Source organism: Hypanus sabinus, chromosome 27 (genome assembly GCF_030144855.1).
Source record: "Hypanus sabinus isolate sHypSab1 chromosome 27, sHypSab1.hap1, whole genome shotgun sequence".
NCBI lineage: Eukaryota > Metazoa > Chordata > Chondrichthyes > Myliobatiformes > Dasyatidae > Hypanus > Hypanus sabinus.
The window spans coordinates 40,846,225-40,870,138 of NC_082732.1; the positions used below are offsets into that span (position 1 = coordinate 40,846,225).

Below are 23,914 nucleotides of genomic sequence, written 5' to 3' on the forward strand. Positions count from 1 at the left end.
GATGCTCAACGGTTTAGGCCGATGAAATGAAAGGTGAATTTATAGAGTGCAGAAATGTAAGTTAGGCTAACACATGGGTAAAACTGGGCATTGTTGGTGGGAAAAAAATCCAAACTGAGCAAGGCAAAAATGAGTGCTGCAGTTTTTTTTTAATCTTAATACTGGATAGCTAATGGGGAAATGTGAGCCATTTCCTCTCAGTTAATTAGAATCTTGATCCAAGTGTTTTCAAAGCTGATCCCTCAGTTTGTCTGTAATAATCTATTATTTATTTATATAATGTGTTTTCTATCTCATTAAAAAGCCATGAAGTTTTTTGGTAATTATTCACAATTGAGCTAATTGACCACAACGCTGAACAACGAATAGTAAACCTATATATTTGTCCAGTTTTACTATACTCTGGGCCTGACATCAGCATTTTAGACCATAAGACATAGGAGCAGAATTAGGTCATTTGGCTTGTTGAGTCTGCTCTGCTATTTCATCACAGCTGATTTATTTTCCCCCTCAGGCCCATTCTCCTGCCTTCTCCCCATAACCTTTGACACTCTTATTAATCAAGTACTTGTCGATCTCTGTTTTTAATGTCTTGGCCTCCACCGTCTGTGACAGTGAATTCCACAGATTCACCATCCTGTGGCTAAAGAAGTTCCTCATCATCTCTGCTCTAAAGGGATGGCCCTCTGTTTTGGGGCTCTGCCCTCTGTTCCTAGACTCTCCCACTATTTTGGAAACAACCTCTCCACATCCACGTGAACTAGGCCTTTAAATATTCAATAGGTTTCAATTTTAATTGGTTAGTTGTGCATTTCTCAGGCTATCTATTGAGATAGATTCGGCAAGTAGTGGGATATTTATCAGTACATCTAAATCCATATTAGATATAGCAATGAAAGATTTCAAATGAATACTTTGTAGGGTCAGTGTATATATTACATTTTTATTTTGATTTGCCTTTATGATTTTGGGAGGGGAGATTTGAAAATGAGGTTTTCAATAGTAGGTACCTTCTGCCATTATGTAAAAATGTACTATTTGCATTTGTAGATATTGTCTATTAACTCTAAAGCTGTCCAGATCATTCATGCACGATCCTGGTCACTCATCACTCTTGTGCTTGCTTATCTACACTGGCTTCCAATTAGGTAATGCCTTGATTTTAAAATCTACTGCCTTTTCAAAGTCTTGATGACCGAGCTCCTCCAACTGTATAGCACTCTAAACTACCAGTGCTCCTGGTCTCAAAATGTCTCCAGATCTCCAGCTTAAATCTCCATCTGGTGGTGGGGTAGAGGTACGTCTTTACCAAAGAAGCTGTAAAGTTGCTCCTTCCTTCTGCTTGCCCACAGGTTACCAAGGGGCAAGGTGTAACATCTGCCCAATCACGGTCATGTGAATCTATGGGAGCAGGTGGTGGATGGTCATATCACAAGTGCTGGTTATGCAACCACTGACACCAGTTAGACAATCTCTGAAGAGTATTGATAACCATTTCTGTAAAACGTTTCCCAAGAACAATCATGATCATGGAAGGACCATGGTTGTCCATATCACATGACACGGCACATGATGAACAAGTCTTTGGTAGCCTTGGCTTAGCTATTAAATCCCTAAAAGTAAGATTCCCTTTCTAAAACTTTCTGTGTCTCTTCCCTCCCTTTTCTTCATTAAGGTGTTCCTGAAAGCCATTTTCCAAGACAAAGTGTTTAATCACCTGCATACCTATCTCACATGTAGCTATGTATGGATATTATTTCCTCAACACTCCTGTTAGGCACAGGATGTTCGGCCGCCTCAGAGATGTTATCTTATTGGAAGCTATTGTAATGAGTCATGATTTGTATTTGAACAAGTGCTTTTTTAGAAGCACAATAAGCCTTCCTGGAAGAGAGAAAAAACAAGTGTTTAATCTGTGATTAAGAAACCTATTGTTCATCAGTTCTTAACTAACGCTGTAATATTTGTTTAATATATTTTGGGTGTGCATGGACTACAAATGGGCAGTAAATATATTTTAGCTGCAGAGTGGCCTGGCTCTTCCTTGGCTTTTTCCATTCCTCTGTAATTAAATCAATTGATTCCAATTTCCTGATTGCCAGGGGTACAGGTTCCTTCAAATTAGTTGGCAATGGATTTAACTCTAATGCAGATACAAGCAAGTAGTCAACCGATAGGACTGCCTTGTCCCTCAAATAAGGTCAAGCAAATGGCTCGATTTGGCACTCCCACATCAGAATTGTTCTCACAGATCAAACAAACTGTTTGAAGTGCAGAGGGGTTTTATTTTGTTATCTGTTAAATTAATGCAAAGTGCTTTTTTTCTTCTAATGTTAACGATTGCTCAGTCTTTATTTCCACATTTTCCAAAGAACAATGTAAAACCGCGAACTAAGGCTGAAAAAAAGTGTGTAGTATTTATATACTGGAACAAAAGACTGGTCCGGAAAGATCAAAGTTGCACCAAAACTAAATCAACAATACGAGAGATAGGAATGTTTGCAATGGAGGATTGAAAAAAGGGATTATTTTTCACACAAGGTTTCTGCCATCTTGTGTATCAACTGCTGGAGCCTTCCTGAACATGTAGGAATAAATATGTCTTTTGTATAAAGATAATGCATAAAACTAAACTTTTCCATGTAGTGTTAATGATGTATTTACATGACGCTCCATTTGTCACAAAAGGAGATAAAAAAGTTGTGTAGTTCTAACACAGATAAAAGGATGTTTGAGAACAGCAAAGGTAAGAGCACCTTTCTCGGAAGTAAAAAACAGTCCTCCTTGGAACTGGGAATTTGACAGTCATGTCATATTTGCTTAATCAAGGTTCAACCTTATTTGCCTGTACATTTACACGGATTAGGAATTTGCTGTGGTGTGTTAGCGCAAGATGCAACAACAAACAACATGCAATGCTTATTTGTTCGTTTAGAGATACAACACAGAACAGGCCCTTCCGGCCCAACAAGCCTTGCCTCCCAACAACCCACCTTTTTAACTCTAGCCTCAGCACAGGACAATTTACAATGACCAACTAACTGGTAAGTCTTTGGACTGTGGGAGGAAACCAGAGCACCTGGAAGAAACCCAAAAGGTCACAGGAAGATCGTACAAACACCTTACAGGTGGTGCCGGAATTAAACTCTGAAACCCCAAATGTAATAGCGTCATGCTAACTAGTATGCCACAGTGGCACCCACTTTATTCTTCATAAAGTATAAGAATTATAAAGAATAAAGTGTAAAAATAAGTTAGAGGTTGAATTCTGGATATGGAATAAATGTGCATAAATATATCAATATTAGCATGTACTCACAATGTCAACAGCGTTTTAGAGTGCAATACAGTGAGGTAAAAGGTAGACAAGGTGGGGGGGGTAACTAAAATGGTTGATCAGATTAACTGCTTGGGGTAGAAACTTTCAATATGTAATGAAGTCTGTTTCAATAGTCCTTTCCAGAAGGGGACTTTTGGAAAAGGCAGTTTGCAGGGTGGGTAGTGTCTACAATGATACTTCCTGTATGTATAAGTCCTGCGGTGATGGTAGACTTAGAAAATTAGGAAGAGCCTTATTTATTGGGCAATATTGAAGTTTCATGGGTCATAGATACTTCAACTCATCGATCCAGCTAGGTATTATTTCAGTTGGTTTATGTTATTATATCTAGTGATGCATGGAAACCATTGATGTTGTTTCAAATACCCATTCTCATGAGTGTCTGCTTGTAAATTTATCATTTTGACCCCGGTGATATCTTTGTCATCATCACCAACTCTCCAACCATCATCAATTCTTCAGATTTTGATGGATTGGTCTACTGACACTTTAATTCTTTTATTCACTTGAGATCTTGCTGTCGAAGCTTGCATGATGACTGCTTTCTAAAGAACCAAGGATTGGAATGGGGGGGTCAACTTCAAGATCAGTAGTCTGATCCTTACAGATCTGTATTTTTTGTAGTGTCTGCGTTCACTTTGCTAACCTTCAGCAATACTGGTATCTCAAAAGTTGTAAGAAGACCCGTCAAATTTGGAGAGTGAGTGTGGAAGAGATGTACCAGAGTATTGCCAGGGATTAGGGGCTTTACGTTCAAATTCAGATTCATTTACTTATCACGTGTACATCGAAGCATACAGTGTTTACTGTATGTTACATACTTACGTTAACAACCAGCACACACAAGAATGTGCTGGCGAATGCCCACAAGGGTTGGCATGCATTCCATTGCCAACATAGCAAAGCCACAAGGCTCAGCAGAACAACGCAGAACACAACAAGCAATAAAACAGGAACTGCAAAGCAAGCCCCTTTCCTCCCTCCACCAACGTACACACACCACAGACAGTCCTCCAACCCCAAGCCCCCATTCTCCAGTCACCGGCCATCAGGCTTCCGATCGACCTTTAGGCTTTGATCTTTGGCATTGACCTTGAACTAACTGGTGATGGGAGCTGGACAGAAGAAGTTGAGGTTATTCTCATTAAGTCTCAAACTGTATATGGAGAGTTGAATCAAAGAAGCTGCACCCATTGGTAGAGCCCACGATCACCACCTCACTGTTTGTCTGTTGCACTATTTACTACTTACTGTAATAATCTTTAACATAATTGTACTGCATTACTGCCACAAAACAACATCTCTGTAGCTAGGGTCCCTGAGACTTTTGCTCAGTACTGTATTTGTCAACATGGAGTAGAAAGCGAGTTTGTAGATCTGACAGGAACAAAGGATGTTGGGAATGGCGAGGGTAGAGCACCGTGGGAGGGTTGTGGGACAGGTGGCAAAGAAGGATTGACAGGGTCTGGGATGACATGGATGCAGACACATCCAGCCCTGCCAAACAAGGTCAGTTGATCATTACAGAATGTCTCTCTGGTTCTTCCAGCTCCCTCCCCTCTCCCTTCCCCTTTTCCCAACCATGATTCCCCTCCCCCCGCCCCCTTCCCAACCATGATTCCCCTCCCCCCGCCCCCTTCCCACTCTCAGTCCACAACAGAGACCCATCTCAGAATCAGGTTTATCATCACTCACATATGGTATGAAATTTGTGGGGTTTTTTGTTGCAGCATTACAGTGCAATGCATAAAATTACTACAGTACTGTGCAAAAGTATTAGGCTCCCTTGCTAAATATATTTGCCTGAGACTTTTGCACAGAGTTGTATGTCAGTGATAACAAACCTGATTCTGTTTCTGAAGCTCGCAAGGCAGAACACAAAGAAAGATGATTGGAGAAAGCAACAAAAGTGATGAGAGGAAAAATCCTTGATGTAGGGATGGTTGGGGATAGAATGCGTGGCCATGATAGCAAAGGAGCCTCCATCGACTCACAGTCACTGCACTATAAATGCTCTTAACTATTTTTAATAATGCTGTTTACATTATAAATGGGTATTTATACACATTTTATTCCAAATCTATACTCTAACCTCTAACATTTTTTACTTTATAAATGTTGAATGTTGTTTTTGTTGCATTTCATGCTCTGACCAACACACCACAGCAAGTTCCAAATTCATGTAAATGTAAATGGCACAGAGTCAATCAGTTGCAACATATGGAAGAGAGCTAATTTGCATGTCTTTGGGGGAGGACATTTGGAAGAGATGAGCTCGTTTGCCCTTGAGCCTTGACAGACTCAAAGGGTGAAATGACCTTCATCTGTTGTAGAACAATTCTGTGGAATTTTGCTCATGGATAAGTGCAGAATCAGATCAGCATATCGATCTCCATCAGCCCTTGGAGTTTATTTCTCACCCGCAGTACAAGCTGACTGACAAGACACGTATCTTGTTCTCCTACAAATGGGCATTTGGCCAGACAATGCATTGCGGAGATTAGTCTCTTGACCTAGTGTAAATAAAAATCATCCTGATTAAGGCTCTTGGCCCAAAAAATTGGTTCTTTATTCTCCATAGTTGCTTTCTGGCCTTCTGCATTCTTCCAGCATTTTGTGTGTGTCGCTTTGGATTCCCAGCATCTGCAGAATCTCACTGCTCCTCGATAGATGAGTTGATTCCACTCATGCTTTCCCTGACTTTATTTATGGATTTGTTAAAATTAAAATGGTGTAAACCTTCAATTTTCATGTTTCAGATTCACAATTTGCATCCTGTACAGTTTCTCACGGAATCTTTCACAGCTAACTTGCTTCTTACTGTTAATTGCAAGTCTTTTCAGTTTTACTCGCAGATGCACAATTTGTCAATTGTCCAAAAATAGTTCCAAGACCAAAGCGTATAGAACTAGAACATAGAACATTACAGCACAGTGCAAGCCCTCGGCCACGATGTTGTGCCAAGCTTTTAAGCCATACTAAAAGTTAAAAAATGTCAAAAGTAAGTTTATTATCAAAGTACATTTATGTCATCATATACTACCCTGAGATTCATTTTCTGTGGACATTCACAGTAAGTAGAAAGAAACATGATAAAATTATGAAAAACCATACAAAGACAAACAACCAATGTATGAAAGACAACAAACTGTGCAAATGCATGAAGAAAAACAAAATCATATTAATAAATTAACAAGTAATAAATAATAATGAGAGCATGTTTTGTAGATTGTTTGAAAAATGGTCCATAAGTTTTGGAATCAATTTAGTGTTCAAGAATATTCTACTTTAAAATTCCTTTATATAACCGTAAAAATTTTCAGAAAGCCTTTGACAAGGTGCCGCACATGAGGCCGCTAAACAAGATAAGAGCCCATGGAATTACGGGAAAGTTACATACGTGGCTAGAGCGTTGGCTGATTGGCAGGAAACAGAGAGTGGGAATAAAGGGATCCAATTCTGGTTGGCTGCCGGTTACCAGTGGTGTTCCACAGGGGTCTTTGTTGGGGCCACTTCTTTTTACGTTGTATATCAACGATTTGGATTATGGAATAGATGGCTTTGTGGCTAAGTTTGCTGATGATACAAAGGTAGGTGGAGGGGCCAGTAGTGCTGAGGAAATAGAGAGTTTGCAGGGAGACTTGGATAGATTGGGGGAATGGGCAAAGAAGTGGCAAATGAATTACAATGTTGGAAAGTGTACAGTCATGCACTTCGGTAGAAGAAATAAATGGGCAGACTATTATTTAAATGGGGAGAGAATTCAAAGTTCTGAGATGCAACGGAACTTGAGAGTCCTCGTGCAGGATACCCTTAAGGTTAACCTCCAGGTTGAGTCAGTGGTGAAGAAAGCGAATGCAATGTTGGCTTTCATTTCTAGACGAATAGAGTATAGCAGCAGGGATGTGATGTTGAGGCTCTATAACGCACTGGTAAGACCTCACTTGGAATACTGTGTGCAGTTTTGGGCTCCTTATTTAAGAAAGGATGTGCTGTCATTGGAGAGGGTTCAGAGAAGATTCACTAGAATGATTCCAGGAATGAGAGGGTTAACATATGAGGAATGTTTGACCGCTCTTGGACTGTATTCCTTGGAGTTTAGAAGAATGAGGGGGAACCTCATAGAAACATTTTGAATGTTGAAAGGCATGGACAGAGTGGATGTGGCAAAGTTGTTTCCCATGGTGGGGGAGTCTAGTACAAGAGGACATGACTTGAGGATTGCAGGGCGCCCATTCAGAACAGAGATGTGAAAAAATTTTTTTAGCAGAGGGTGATGAATCTGTGGAATTTGATGCGTTGGGCGGCAGTGGAGGCCAAGTCAACGGGTGTATTTAAGGCAGAGATTGATAGGTATCTGATTAGTCAGGGCATCAAAGGTTATGGTGAGAAGGTGGGGGAATGGGACTAAAGGGGAGATTGGATCAGCTCATGATGAAATGGTGGAGCAGACTCGATGGGCCAAAAGGCCAACTTCTGCTCCTTTGTCTTGTGGCCTTATGGTCTAAAATCTGTACAAAATCTTGGAGAATATTTAGTGAATATATTTACTTCAGTGTGTGACCAGTACTAACTTAAAAAGCATGCAGGCACATTTTTACACAGAAAATCAGAATCAGCACTACAGCACAGTACAGGCCCTTCAGCCCACCATTTTGTGCTGACCTTTTAACCTACTGTAAGATCAGTCTAATCTAACCCTCCCCTGCTTCATAGCCCTTCATGTTTCTTTCATCAAGTTTCTGAGCTACCCCTAATATACCTGCTACCACCACCCCTGGCAGGGTGTTCAACAATGTCGGCCTCCATTAGTCTCGATAGACCATGGATTTGCACCTTGGAAAGTTTCCAAGGCACAAACCTGGGCAATGTTTTTTTAAAATTGAAGACCAGCAGTTGCCCAAGCTGCAAGTCTCCCCTCTCCACGCCACCAGTGTTGTCCAAGGGAAGGGCATGTTGTTCAAAAACTCCCTGTGTAAAAAAAAACTACCTCTGTTATCTCCCCTGTACTTCCTCCAATCACCTTTAAATTATGTTCCTTTGCATTAGCCATTTCCAGACTGGGAAAGAGTCTCTGGTTATCTACTGCATCTATGCCTCATATAATGTCTCTTGGAAAAGTTTCATATTTTAAAGTTTTAACTTTGTATGAAGTAATTCCAGCAACCAAATGCGTGCCTTTTTTTTGGAATAGCTGTTCATTCATTCTACTGGGGTTTGTTTAAACAAAGAACAAACTCAAATTTCTGTAATGTTTTCATATCTTGGTGCTTCACTCAAGGTTGTGTAAGGCAGTATTGAAGTACTTTTGATGTGTAATTCCAGGTGGTGTGGGAAGTGAAGCAGGTAATTTATGCACAGCAAGCTCCCACAACAGCAGTGCCATGAGGATTAAAGGTTAACTATATTAGCTTTATTAACCACATGTACATCTAAACATTAAAACATACAGAGAAGTGCATTGTTTGCACCAACAGAATCAGAGGATGTGGAGAGGCAACCCACAAGTGTCTCTACACTTCTGGCACCAATGTAGCATGTAGAATTTCTGTCTTTGGAATGTGGAAGGAAACCGCAACACCCAGAGGGAAACCATGGGGAGAATGTACAAACAACCTGCAGACAGTAGCAGGAATTGAACACGGCTCACTGTTGCTGTAAAGCATTTCTCTGACTGCTCTGCTTCTATGTCATTCTATTAACAGGTTTCAGTTTCTATAAGTGATAATGTGCTCACTTCTTGGTCAGATACAACTAGAATTAAAGGAGAGGCAAAAATTGGGTTAGGTTTATCTACAGATTCTTCAGGACCCTTGGGGTACAATAAAAAATAACCTTGACGAAAATAAAAGGCTGTTAGCAGTGACATTATCACAGGCAGAGTTAAATTGGGTTGACTGGATAATTCCCCTGTCAATCAAATCTTTAGACCACCCTGCTGTAAGTAACTAAGGTTAATTTTATGCACTCTTCACAGTCACCTATTTTCCCCTTTTTGCAATCTTCTTAGTAAAACACCTTACTCTATGTTTGGTTATCATGCTCCTAGGTCAGATTATCCACTGAATAAATTAACTATTTGCTGCACAGTAAATCCTTTGCTCCCATCCTATCTCCAGCTGTTATTACCTTTGCCAAAAGATAATCTGATAAAAGTGTTCATACCTAAGGCCTAATGTTCTCAGTGAGGTCAGCAGTGGACGTTGAACGTTCTGACGGAAAGTTGGATCTGAATAATATCATTACTCTACAACCTTGGCACCAAATGAAAGAACAATCTTTTAGTTTATTCATGACCTTCAAGTGCCTGGAAGTGCCTTACAGTCTGTTTGTATTTCTAGGCAATGCAGCAACCAGTTTGTACACTGTAAATTCCAGTGAGATTATTGAAAAAAATCTGTAGCCCACAAGTTACCGTACGGTAGCGGTTAGGACGCTTTTACAACTCAAACCGTCATTTTGGAGTTCAGTACCAGTGCCTCCTCTAAGGTCATTCTCCCCATGACCTTGTGGCTTTCCTCGGGGTGCTCCAGTTTCCTCCCACAGTCCAGAGACATATCAGTTAGCAGGTTAATTGGTCATTATAAACTGTCCTGTGATTCAGCTAGTGTTAAATCGGAGTTGCTGGGACAGTACAGCTCGAAGGGCTGGAAGGGTCTACTCCGTGCTGTATCGCTAAAATAAATAGGTGGGCTGCTGGGTGGTGTGGCTCGTTGGGCCAAAAGGGCCTATTCTGTGCTGTATGTCTATATAAGGAAGTCAGTGAGACAGCTATCATTTTACTGCCTTGGTCCCCATCTTAAAATACCTTCCCCTCCCAAGTTCTCGTGAGAAAAATGCAGCTTGTCTCCAGAAACAATGCCTTGAATTGACCTATATATAAAACAGATGCCAATTTCATGAACTCTGCATGGTAACCTTGCTTCCAGAAAATTACAAGTCCAATGTCAGCTTCTCCAGAAAACTTTCAAATCGTAACCATGCACAGCTTTTTCAGGGAGGGAGCTGAATGTGTCAGCAGGGTGCCCCACAGTAGCCTAACGCAATTACAGTGCCAGCGACCCAGGTTCAATTCCCACCAATGTTTGTAAGGAGTTTGTATGTTCTCTCCATGGCTGCGTGGGGTTCCTCTCACATTCCTAAAGTGTATAAGTTAGTAGGTTAATTTGGTTTGTTGGACAAGAAAGACCAGTTATTGTGCTCGAACTCAAAATTAAATAAATAAATTGAGTGCGAAACAAAATATTTAATAATAGCATTGGCAAGATTTTGAAAAATCTGTAATACATCATCACCCACCAAAGATCTTACTAATGTCCTGAAGACTGGAGGAATTCAGCGGGTCAGGTAGCACCTATAGTGGGGTCCTGATGAAGGGTCTCAGCCCAAAACATTGACTGATTATTCCCCACCAGAGATGCTGCCTGATCGGCTGAGTTCCTCTAACATTTTGTGTGATTTCCTCAGGAAATTAGCCTAGGTGTGTTTGATTCCTGGGTTCTACCCACATCACGAAGTTTAATAGAGTAAAACAGCATAGGAACAGGCCCTCAGCTAAGCTAGTCCCATTTTCCCTCTTTCAGCCTGTACATCTTAAACCTTTCCTATCCATATACCTGCCCAATTGTCGTTGAAGTATTGTTATTGTATCTGCCTCAACCACTTCCTCTGGCAGTGAAGAAGTTGCCTGTCAGGTACCTTTTAAATCTTCCTCCTCTCACATTAAACCTGTGCCATTTAGTTTTTGGTTCCCTTTCCTTGCAATAAGTTAAGAGTTACAAAGATAAAGATTAGCTTTATTTGTCATATGTAGATTGAAACATACAGTAAAATGCGCCATTTGCATCAGCGAGGATTGTGCTGGGGACAGTCCATATGTGTCGCCACACTCCTGCATAAACATAACATGCCAACAACTCACTAACCCTAACCCAAGTGTCTTTGGAATGTGAGAGGAAACCAGAAAACCAGAGAACCCAAAGAAGACCCATGCAGTTACAGAGTGAACAGTCAATCTCTTCACAGACAGCGGTGAGAATTGAATATGACCTTTCAGCTGGTACTAAAATAGCATTTCGATAACCACAACACTACCATGGAAATTACATGATAAGCAGTAAACTATGCAGTCATTTGTGTCCATTCCACCATTCCATTTACTAATGAATATACAAATAGAAGGTTGTGTAGGAGGGAAAGGTTAGATTGATCTCAGAATCAACCAAGACTTCCGTAAACATAAGGCTGACATCTTTCTATGGACTTAGGAGAAACTGAATTGTTGCTCTGGTATTTCAGAATCAGTTTTATTATCATTGGCATGTGTCATGAAATTTGTTAACTTAGTAGCAGCTGCACAATGCAATACTGTACATAATATAGAGATAAAAATAACTAGATCAATTACAGTAAGTATGTCTATTAAATAGATTAAAATAGCGTAAAACAATTTGTGTGTGAGGCAGTGTACCTGGGTTCAATGTCCATTCAGAATCGGGCGGCAGAGGGGAAGAAGCCGTTCCTGTATCACTAAAGGTGTGCCTTTAGGCTCTGTACCTCCTCCTTAGTGGTAACAATGAGAAGAGGCCATGTCACAGACTTTCTGAGGCACAGCTCCTTGAAGATGCCTTGGATACTACAGAACATAGTAGTAAGCTGATGGAGTTGGCTAATTTTTGACGACCACCTGTGGTTGAGTTTAAGCTTCTGAATGGAACAGCTGGGGCTTAAGGACATGAGTTATAGGGAAAGGTTGAGTAGGTTAGGACTTCATTTCCTGGAACATTGGAGAGCAGAAGATGTAATAGAGGTATATAAATTTATGAGGCATATACATCGTGTAAATGGAAGCAGGCTTTTTCCACTGAGGTTGGATGGAACTACAACCAAGTTAAGGATGAAAGGTGAAATGTTTAAGGAGAACCTGAGCGGCAACTCAGAGGGTGTTGAGAGTGTGGAAAGAACTGCCATCGGAAGTGGTGGTTGCAAATTCACTTTCAACATTTAAGGGAAGTTTGGATAGCTACATGGATGGGAGAGGTATGCAGGGCTGTGGTCCAGGTACAGGTCAAAGCAGAGTAATAGTTCGGCATGGATTAGATGGGTGAAAGGGCCTGATTCTGTGCTATAGTGTTGGATGACTCAGAGACTATTACAAGTCCTAAAAGGTGCAAGAACGTGCTCAAGAGTTCAAACAGGAGGTTTGAGCTTGCTTTAGAAGACACCATTAATATGGATGTGGAAGGTGGTATCCTTGGTGATAGATAGAATCTTGCAGGGTGTCAAACCTGGTTCAAAGCTCAAAGTTTATTTATTATCAAAGTGGGTATATGTCATAAAAAAATTGCAATTTGTAAAAAGAAATTACAAAACTCCACATCATCCATGTCTAAAACATCTCAATCCTTACACCACCTAATCTGGAGTTTCTTATGAGATCGTGGTTCTCTTTTCAGTACAAAGTTAAATGAGGTGAGTTACGATATCCACACTCTACGAGGCAGGTGAAAGAGATAATATTTTATTACAGAATGCATCCAGAGTCTCAGTTGTTGCTCTTCGACCCACTCCATTGACTTAAAAGATGAAAGTGTTTCGTTTTTGGCTGTCACATTCTTTCACAGTGCATTTTCAATATGATCTCTCGTCTTCTCTCATCTAGGTTCAGGAGGTGTCCATCCATTAGTGGATCCTCTAGCAGCTGGACCACACTTGGCTCGTTTTCCGTATCCTCCAGGTGCAATCCCAAACCCGCTGTTAACCCAGGGTCCACATGAACACGAGATGCTCAGGCATCACCCTGTCTTTGGTAAGAGCATTCACACCATCTGTCTTTAAGGTCATTACATTGTGATACACAGTACAGCAGTACTGTGTGTATGAGTATATATCCCTGATATACTGTGCATCATGCTGCACACACACACATACACAGTTGCAAGGATAAGTTTATAAACCCTTTGTGGTTACCATGTTTTCTGCATTAATTACTCATAAAATGTGGTCTGATCTTCATCCAAGCCACAATTGCAGACAAATACAGTCTGCTTGAACTAATAACACACAAACAATTGTACTACTTCTCATCAATACTGAGTATACCGTTTAAACAATCACAGTATCACAGTCTAGGTTCAAAAAAGTGCATGAACACTGGGGTAATACCATCTACAAAAACTATTTGGAGTCAGGTATTCCAATCAATGAATGCTGAAGGAGGTGAAAAAGAACCCAAGGGTAACAGCAGAAGACCTGCAGAAATCTCTAGGACTTGCTAAAATCTCTGTTCAAGTATCCATTATAAGCAAAAAATTGAACAGGAATGGTGTTCATGGAAGGACGCCATGGAGGAAACCACTTCTCTCCAAAATAAAAACATTGCTTCATGTCTCAAGCTTGCAGGAGACTACCTGGATGTTCTACCAGTGAGATAAAAGTTGAATTTTTTTGGCAGAAGTACACACTGCCATGTTTGGAGGGAAAAGGGCACTGCATAACAACACCAAAAAAGCTCATCCCAACTGTGAAGCATGGTGGAAGGAGCATTATGATTGGAGCTGCTTTGCTGCCTCAGGGCCTGGCAGCTTGCAATTGCTGAGAGCAATTAATTCAAAATTGTATCAAGACATTTTACAGGAGAATGTCAAGGTAGTGGTCTGTCACCTGAAGTTTATCAGAAATTGGACAATGCAGCAAGACAATGACCCAAGGCACAAGAGTAAGTCAACAACAGAAGGGATTAAAAAGAAAAAAATTCAGGTTTTGGAATGGCTAAATCACAGTCTAGACCATAATCCTATTGAGATGCTGTGGGTAAGACCTGAAGAGGCTGTTCATGCAAGGTATCCCAGAAATATTGATGAACTGAAATAGTTTTTTATGGGGGAATGGTCTAAAGTTCCTCCTCACCATTGTCTAAGTCTGAGCAACAGCTGCAAGAAGCATTTGGTGGAGGTTATTGCTGTTAAAGGAAGTTCTACCATTTAATAAATACAAAGGTTCATATACTTTTTCCAACCTAGACTGAATGATTAAACAGTGTGTCAATGTGTTCATTAAAACCATGAAAAGTACAATTGTTTGTGTGTTATTAGTTTAGGCAGATTGTGTTTCAGCAGTCCTGCCGAAGGGTTTCGGCCCAAAACATCGACTGTACTTTTTTCCATAGGTGCTGCCTGGCCTGTTGAATTCCTCCAACATTTTGGATTTCCAACATCTGCAGATTTTCTCTTGTTTGAGATTGTGTTTGTCTATTACTGAGACCTAGATGGAGATCAGAACACATTTTATGAGTAATTAATGCAGAAAACCAGGTAACTGCAAAAGATTCATAAACTTTTTCTTGCATCTCTCTCTCTCTCTTTCTCTGTATGTGTGTGTGTGTGTGTGTATATATATATGGATCTATATTTTTCTGTGGGATATATAGTGCCTACAAAAAGTATTCACCCCCACCTTTGGAAATGTTCATGTTTTATTGTTTTACAACTTTGAATCACAGTGAATTTAATTTGGCTTTTTTCACACTGATCAACAGAAAAAGACTGTTTTCAAAGTGAAAACAGATCTCTAAATCAATTACAAATATAAAACACAAAATAATTGATTGCATAAGCATGCACCTTCTTTAATGTGACACACCAAATCATCACTGGTGTAGCCAATTGGTTTTAGAAATCACATAATTAGTTAAATGGAGATTTGTTTTTGGACACCTATGTGCAGCCAAGATGTTTCAATTGATTGTCATTAAAATAGACCTGTATCTGGAAGTCCAACTGCTGGTGAGTCAGTATCCTGGCAAAAACTACACCATGAAGACCAAAGAACACTCCAACCAACTCTGTGAAAAGGTTATTGAAAAGCTCAAGTTAGGAGATGGATACAAGAAAAATTCTAAGTCACTGAATATCACTTGGAGTACAGTTAAGTCAATCATCAAGAAATGGAAAGAATATGATACAGCTGTAAATCTGCCACGAGCAGGCCGTCCTCAAAAACTGAATGACCATGCAAGAATGGGATTAGTGAGGGAGGCCACCAAGAGACCTATGACAACTCTGGAGGATTTACAAGCTTCAGTGGCTGAGACTGGAGAGGCTGCACATACAACTGTTGCCCGGGTGCTTCACCTATAGGAGAGTGGCAAAGAGAAAGCCACTGTTGAAAAAAAACCTCTCATGAAATCTCAGCTAGAGTTTGTCAGAAGGCACGTGGGAGGCACTGAAGTCGGCTGGAAGAAGGTGTTATAGTCTGAAGAAACTTAAAATTGAGCTTTTTGCTCATCAGACTAAATGCTATGTTTGGTGTAAGCCAATCACTGCATATCATCAAGAGCACACTGTGAAGCATGTTGGTAGCTGTATTATGCTGTGGGAATGCTTCACTGCAGCAGGCCCTGGAAGGCTTGTTAAGGTAGAGGGAAAAATGAATGCAGCACAATACAGGGAAATCCTGGAGGAAAACCTGATGCAGTCTGCAAGAACTGCAACTTGGGAGAAGATTTGTTTTCCTGCAAGACAATGATCCCAAGAATAAAGCCAAAGCTACACAGGAATGGCTTAAAGATAACAAAGTTAATGTCCACGTCAGAGTCCAGACCTCAATCCATTGAGAATTTGTGGCTGGACTTGAAAAGGACTGTTCATTCATGATCCCCATGCAAAATGACAGAGCTAGAGCAGTTTTGAAGAATGGGGGGAAATTGCATTGTCCAGATGTGCAAAGCTGATAGAGACCACATGGACTCAAGGTTGTAATTGCTGCCAAAGGTGCATCTACTAAATACTGACTTGAAAGGGGTATTATGCAATCGATTATTTTGTATTGTATGTTTGTAATTAATTTAGATCACTTTGTAGAGATCTGTTTTCACTTTGACACAAAAGAATCTTTTTCTGTTATCAGCGTCAAAAAAGCGAAATTAAATCCACTGTGATTCAATGCTGTGAAATTAATAAAACATGAAAACTTCCAGGGGTTGGGGGGGGGTGAATACGATTTATAGGCAATTGTAGGTATGAAGAGGATTGATCATACTTCAGTTATGAACAGTTTCTTTCAAAATGGTTTAGTAGATATTTTTATTTTGTGCATACATAAATGAAAAATAATTTGTATGTGTATCATGGTTAGCATAATGCTATTAAAGCACTAGTGTCCTGGGTTCAAGTTCACCATTTTCTGTAAGGGGTTTCTATGTTCTTCCAGTTTCCTTCCACATTCCAAAGATGTACAGGTTATCGTTCGTAAGTTGTTGGTGCTGGATTCATGGCAATACTTGAAGGTTCCCAGCACAACCTCGTGCTGTGTCATGTATTGATGCAAACAATCCATTTCACTGTATGCTTCAACGCACATGTGACAAATAAAGCTAATTTTTGTCTTAATGTAAGGTGGCAAATTGTCTGCTTTCTTTTTAACTGTATTTGGCATGTAATATTTCAAAGTCTGTCAGAGGAAGACAAAGATGAACTTTCTGATGAAAGCTGTCCATTGCTTGTTGGTTTCAGGTGGACCATACAGAGACCTGCCCAGTGCTCTCCCAGCTCCTATGTCAGCAGCGCACCAGCTACAGGCAATGCACGCCCAGTCAGCAGAACTACAGAGACTGGCTATGGAGCAGCAGTGGCTGCACGGTCATCACCACATGCACGGAGGTCCCCTCCCTGGACAGGAAGACTATTACAGGTAGGAACCTCTGTCCACATCTGCCTTTGAAACAGCTGCCCTTAAGTCAAATACAACAGACTCAAGATTGTGTTGTCCTTCAACAGAAATGTACACCTACTGAATATTGAAAGGCCTAGATAGAGTGGATGTGCAGAGGATGTTTGCATTTTGAGAGGATTAGCATAGAAGGATACAATGCTAAGGCTTTACATGTTTGGGTAAGATGGTGCTTGGATGCAGCAGTTTCTATGGAACCAAACAATGCTGGTATTGTTTTTTTTTAAAGCTTTTTTTTAACGATCACAAAACCCTGCTAGACATTAAGAACTTAAAGTACCGCAGGTCTATCCCATCAGCAAATTGCTCATTGGCAGAGGAATTGAAGGAGCTGGACTTTGTATAGATTACGCTGTTGCCTGCATCGGAGAAGCAGTGGATGAGGCAGTGTGCAAACTAACAAGTGATCAGCTTAGTCACTTTACTTGTGATCGCAAGACATTGTTGGACATTGTTAACGTGGAATGCTACAAACCTGATGCACAAGTTTATTGGCAGATGTCAGGGGAGCTGCACTGTCGCTTGTTTACGGTTGCCCAGGGGAGAGGTGGTGTGGTGCACTGTCCAAGCCGGAGATGGTGCTGTCCCAATGTTCGTTTGGTAGAAGCCAACCTGTATTGTGATTGACTGCAGACTACTGCAACATTCATAGACTCAGTGACTGGGACAGTGTTTTTTGTATGACTACTGGTACTGTGATTTGTACGTTGGCCCCCAAGTAACGCTGTTTCATTTGGCTATATTCATATGTATGATTGAATAACAATTAAACTTGAACTTAGACCACATTTGGAGTATCAAGGGCAGTTGAGTAGTTTTGGGCCCCATATCTAAGAAAGGATGTGCTAGCATTGGAGAAGGTCCAGAGAAGATCATGAGAATGATCCTCAGGAATGAAAGGGATAACATATGAGGAGCATTTGATGGCTTTTGGGCCAGTATTCATTGTTTAGAAGAATGAGAGGGTTCCCACTGAAATGTATTGAATATTGAAAGGCCTAGATAGAGAGGGCTTTGAGAGGATGTTACCAATAGTGTCTAGGACCAGAGGGCATATCCTCAGAATATAAGGATGTCCCTTTAGAAACAGAGATGAAAAGGAATTTCCTTTAGCCAGAGGGTGGTGAATCTATAGAACTCATTGGCACAGACAACTGTGAAGCCAAGTCATTGAGTATACTTAAAGTGAAGATTGACAGGTTCTTGATCCGTAAGGGTTTTAAATGGAGGAAGCAGGAGAATGAGATAGAAAAAGAAAATAAATCAGCCAGGATGGAATGGTGGAGCAACCTCAGTGGGCCAGGTGGACTAATTCTGCTCCTATCTCTTATGGTCTTACGTGCATCATTTTTTGAATCTGATCCCTGGTGATTGGCTGTGCAGTATTAAGTGATCTGTCCTCAGCAGCTCAGTGGAAAGGCAGAACTCATTTTTGGGAGTTGCATTGCTTTAATATGCTTCATGTCTTGCATCCAGCTCCTCTCAGTCATTAATGTTAAACACTTTATCTCTTATTTCATTATACCTGAGATCTCTACTCTCCAAACAGTGGCAGCAGCACCCACCATGTAAATCCCTCTCGTACCTTTACACCCCACTAAGTATAAGCCAACCTTATTCATTCACACTCAGAACTATTTACATGGAGCACTGCTGCAAGAAAACAGCAAAGACCCCCATCATCCCAGCCATGCCCTCTTCTTGCTACTACCATCAGGCAAGTTGTACAGAGGACTTAGGTCACAACACCACCTTCAGGGTGTTATTACCCTACACCAGGGGTCGGCAACCTTTACCACTGAAAGAGCCATATGGACCCGTTTCCCACAGAAAAGAAAACACTGGGAGCCACAAAACCTGTTTGACATTTAAAATGAAATAACACTGCATACAACATTTTTATTTGCCTTTATGCTATGTATAAACAAACTATAATGTGTTGCATTTATGAAATCGATAAACTCCTGCAGAGAAAACGAAATTACATTTCTGCATGCAACAAAAACATTTTGAACTCCGAAAAAAAGACGTTGGGTTGAAGGTTACTTTTAAGTAAAATAATCAATGTCTATTTGAGTCCTTCTTGTATTTATGAAAAACGCCGAACTTAAATTGTCCGCCAGCAGCAAACCAAAAATAACGTCAGCCAGCTGTCAACCTGAAAAATAAAAGGACTACTTCACTGAACCATGAAAAAATATGAATATACATAAAATAATAGGCAATTAAAATATTTATCATACTTGGTTAATGGGATTTCTGCTCCTGGACCTCAGCGCACAGCGTCTGCACATCAGGGCTGTATGACGTCACCTTCATCTTTACACAGGATCGCAAGCTGTCATCTGTGAGGCGTGCGTGATGTTTGTTTTTAATAAAGTTCATGTTGGAGAACACCTGCTCACATACATATGTGGATCCAAAGATCGACAGGACTCCAAGCGCATACTTTTTAATGTTTACATAAATGTCGGGGATAGCATTCCATGTTTCGAACACAAGTTTGTCTGGTTTGGGGAGGTTTTCAATATCACTCCATTTGTGATTCTGAGCAAGAACGGCCTTCTTACGGGCAACATCTTCAAGGTCTGCTGTCAAGCGTCTAAACTTGGACACCTATATGTCTTTGTCGGCCAGTTCCATCTCAAGATCAGGTTGACTCACACCTGCCAATGCAGTCGTATTCAGTAGGGATGGATCGATGCTTAGGGGAGTGGCGGGTGTCAGGCATTGGCAGTGGTGACGTATATTAATAGCGATAAAAAACACGTCGTAGCGATGTGCTACACGCAGCGCTAAAATAACGACACGGAGTCGGTAAACTGCAGTCAAAGATAACTTTATTCGAACTAAACAGCCTTGCTTTTAAGCCTCCCTCAACCCACCACTGCCCCCCCCCCCCCCCCCCCCCCCGTGGGGCATGGATGCTCCAAAAGACACGTACTCACAAACCCCCGTAGGCTATCTCCCTTAGCCAGAACGCTGGCTAATTGTGAGCCGGTTCGGATGTGCCAGGAAATGGGTTGCCACAACGTTTTATTTAGATTGTACAAGATCACCATAATCTTCAAATTTAGAATTACATTTCAAAAACTAACAAACTAACATAAAATACATTTTAATTAAATACCCATCATTTATTTTCCAAAGCCACAGGGAGCCGCAGCACAGAGATGAAAGAGCCGCGGGTTGCTGACCCCTGTGCTACACCCATTAGTCACCAGGCTCCTGAACTAGAATGAACAACTTCACTCACCTCAAAGCTGAACTGATTCTGTGCCCTACAGTCTACGTGGGTCTGTGACCTACAGACTCATTCTCAAGGACTTTTTACAACTTGTGTTTTTGAGTAGTAAAAGTGTTAACAAGTTGCCACACAAGAACTGACATTTGAGTCCTACTGTGTGTGCTGGTTTTAGTCTGGGTGTCCAAGTGATTGTGTTCTTTATCTTATTGTTCTTTATTGTGCTGCATTGGATCTGTTTCCCTTAACACTTGGGTACTGGAAATAACATTAAACAATCTTGAATTTTGAATAAAGTGCCTGCTATCCAACTTAGTTTATCTGGAACATTATAAACCATTAGAAGGCAGTGAGTTACAACAGTGAAAGAAAGCACTTTTTGTAAAAATGTTGTTGAATTTAGTTTTAATCGTTTTAATTTTTAAAATGTTTTTAAAGCCCAGATAAACATTGTATCTCATAATGGTTTTTTTAAGAATGGCATTTTCAAAAGCACATCTGTCTCTCTTGCAGTCGGCTGAAAAAGGAAAGTGACAAGCCACTTTAAGCCCTGAATCTCACGGAAGCTCGCTCATGAGGCCAAGGATCACTCAACCAGTACTTTGGAAGGAACTGTGACATCCTGGAAGAAAGAGAAAAAGGAGATTACATCCAAAGTTTTTATCCTCCCCAACTAAAGGATTGTATGATTTTAATTTCTGATATTCCTTTCCGGAGGAAGAATCATACAATGCTGGCTGTGGATCTTTGCACAAAGCGCTATTCTGTAATGTGATGGTGGGAAATGCACATTGAACAGTATGTCCGACTGTTCTTGTATTGGTACCAGACCAGGTTTCAATTGGATACTGCACAATACAACCTAACACACAAAAAGGATTAAACAAAGTTCTAGTAGAAATGCTATAATACATTTTATGGTTCCTTAAATAATATGTAGGATATCTTTAAAGAGAAAAATCTGTGGCATGGCTTCTGAATTTGTAAATAAAGAAAAAGAACCTTGTATGTAAAGGATTAGTTGTGGATTTCTAATTGGACGGCAGACTGCAAAGCTAAGTGTTTGAAACAGCGTTCACTTCCTTTGGTTTAAGGAGAAGTTAGCTGGATGGTAACGTTGACTCTGAAATGGAGTGGGTTTTGATTATCATGTGTGTCTGGTAGCAGTGGCATGCATCAAAAGGTTGCAGGGATTGTGGTCCAGACAATGTCAACATAGATTTTAAAATATAATAATGCAAGCCTGCATAAATAGTATTTTACCATCACCGGGTTTGGACATCCCATGCTGGTCAACAGTGCAGACTATTACTAGACTTACCGCTTGCCAACAGCATAAAAAAATTGTAAGCTTTCCATTCTGATCATTAAAAACATTTTCAGTATCTGAAATATTTAAGAGATGGTTGAATCTTTTAATTCCATTTTATAGTTATAATTCAATGATTTAATATTTTAAAAATAAACTAATTATAAGGAACAAATAAGCTACTTTTATATTTGATGCGTTTAATTTCACATCTTTGTTAAATATTAAGATAATGCATATGCCTGTGACATCATTACCAATTTTTACTTTTTGCTTGCCAACTTATTTTTGCTATACGAGGATGATATCGTGGCTACTGACGTATCTCGATTCACCTTCACAAAATGGATTGTGAAGTTTGCGGAAACTGATAAGGACCAAACATATAAGCTAAACAATTATTGTTAATACCCCTTCATTTAACAGTGAGCCACTGAGGAGCATTTTGAGCAGCACAGTCCACTTTAACTGTGGAATTCAGTTGTACACATTTGTACATTTCTCACTTAATGGTAACGAGGAAGTAATCTTCTGTATTTAACAAGGAATTGGAATAAGGGTATGTGCTTGTGATTACTGAAGCCTGATGGAAAAAATTTCCTTTTATTTCTGGGATAAAGGTTCTAAAAATGACTAAAAGATAATAGTCAAAAGCATTCAGTTTTGAAATTTATTTTATATTAAATATTATAGTAGCTGTTTTAATTTTGGGCTGTTAATTACTTTGTGGAAATTTATACCCATTTTTGGTTAAAAGTAGCAGAAAATTGTCATAGTTAACCATTGCACACCAGTGTCTGGTGCCAGTGGTTCAGGTATCTGAGATGCCGGCGGTTATGTCAATAAAGTAGCATTAATTTTAGAGCAGGGTGCTGCTTGTTTTGCTTCTGTCAATCACGTCTATGTATCTTTTTTAAAAAATAACCTGACAATATCATTCTTAAAAGTTACTGCAAGTTCATGCTTTTATGTTTTATTGATGAAACCGTTACGTTGCGTCGGAAGCTGAATGCAGAGAGTCTGGCTGATGTCTGCACTGGGTGACTGGTTTCCTGATGGTGCGTATCTGTCTTTCCCCTTGATTTTATCAAGGACTGTATATTTGCCATTTGTAGACTGTTATGTGGTGTTCACTGTCATAGGACTGTGTTTAAAAGGAAGAACTACATGATGTGCCGACAGCTCGGATAGTGACACAAAGTTTTTTTTTATTTTGCTTTTGTGTTTTCAGAAGTAAAATGTTTAATGTTGTCAATGGTCCAGCTTCTTATTTCACAGCAGCATTAACAGAATGTAAATTCTGATGCTAAATTTATATATATCTTGAAGCTTAATGTATATAATAGTAGTTTGCCATGGGATAACACAATGTAAACAAACTGTAGAAGCAAAGATTGTGAGTTCTGTGTTTTCTCCATTTGAGTATTTTGTAATTTTTGAAATATTTGTGACTTAAATAAACCAACAGAGCTGCAATAATCTTGTTTCTCTTTGATTTCATTGCAAAACGCCAGGCATTGACTTCTCATTGTTTTGCAGGTTAATCCACTGGTTTACTTAGAATCAAGTTAGATTATTGCCCCCCTCCAAATACTTTTGTCAGATACATTTATTTATCACATATATGTCAAAGCATATATGTCAAACCAACACAACCTAGGGATATGGGGCAGCCCGCAAGTGTGGCCACACATTCCAATGCCAATGTACCATATCCACAATGTTCAGCAGAACAACACAAGCAGCAGCAACAACACTAACAAGAACAACAAAACAAGCTTTTCCCACCCTTTCCCATGCACACACTCAGTGCACTGCAGGTGAATCTAATGAAGGATGGGGTGTTAAACTCTCCTGTGCGGTCTGGCACTTCATTCGCAAGTAACATGTTCTGTTGTGTGCCTGAATATTGTCCAGGTCTTGCTGCAGGGAGACAGGGATTAATTCAAGTTCTGAGAAATTCAGATTCATTTATTTAATACACGTACATTGAACCGTACAGTGAAATGGGTCATTTGCATTAACAACCAACACAACCTAATGATGCACTGGGGACAGCCCGCAAACTGTCACCACACATGCCGGTGCCAATATAGTATGCCAACAATGCTCGGCGGAACAACACTGAACACAACAGCAAAACAAGTCCCATTTCTTCCTCCCACATTCATACACGGAGTTGGACTGTTCCCCTAAATTTTAGAATTAGAAGTGATCTCTTTGAAACATACGGATTTATTAAGGCTTGACGGGATAAACGTGGAGCAGATGTTATTGCTTAGCTGATATGCTT

General features: G+C 40.1%; 1 protein-coding gene across 4 annotated transcripts in view; it reads left to right on the plus strand.

Annotated features, from left to right (window-relative positions):
* The window catches only part of rerea (arginine-glutamic acid dipeptide (RE) repeats a), a 619,674-nt gene extending 596,574 nt beyond the window's left edge, over nucleotides 1-23,100 (plus strand). For all 4 annotated transcript variants that reach the window (XM_059952295.1, XM_059952297.1, XM_059952298.1 and 1 more), the window contains 3 exons: nucleotides 13,002-13,148; nucleotides 16,852-17,029; nucleotides 20,826-23,100. In XM_059952295.1, coding sequence (XP_059808278.1) covers nucleotides 13,002-13,148; nucleotides 16,852-17,029; nucleotides 20,826-20,859 — 359 coding nt within the window. In that variant the 3' untranslated portion in view covers nucleotides 20,860-23,100. The remainder of the gene's footprint in view (nucleotides 1-13,001; nucleotides 13,149-16,851; nucleotides 17,030-20,825) is intronic.
* Nucleotides 23,101-23,914: the final 814 nt, after the last annotated feature.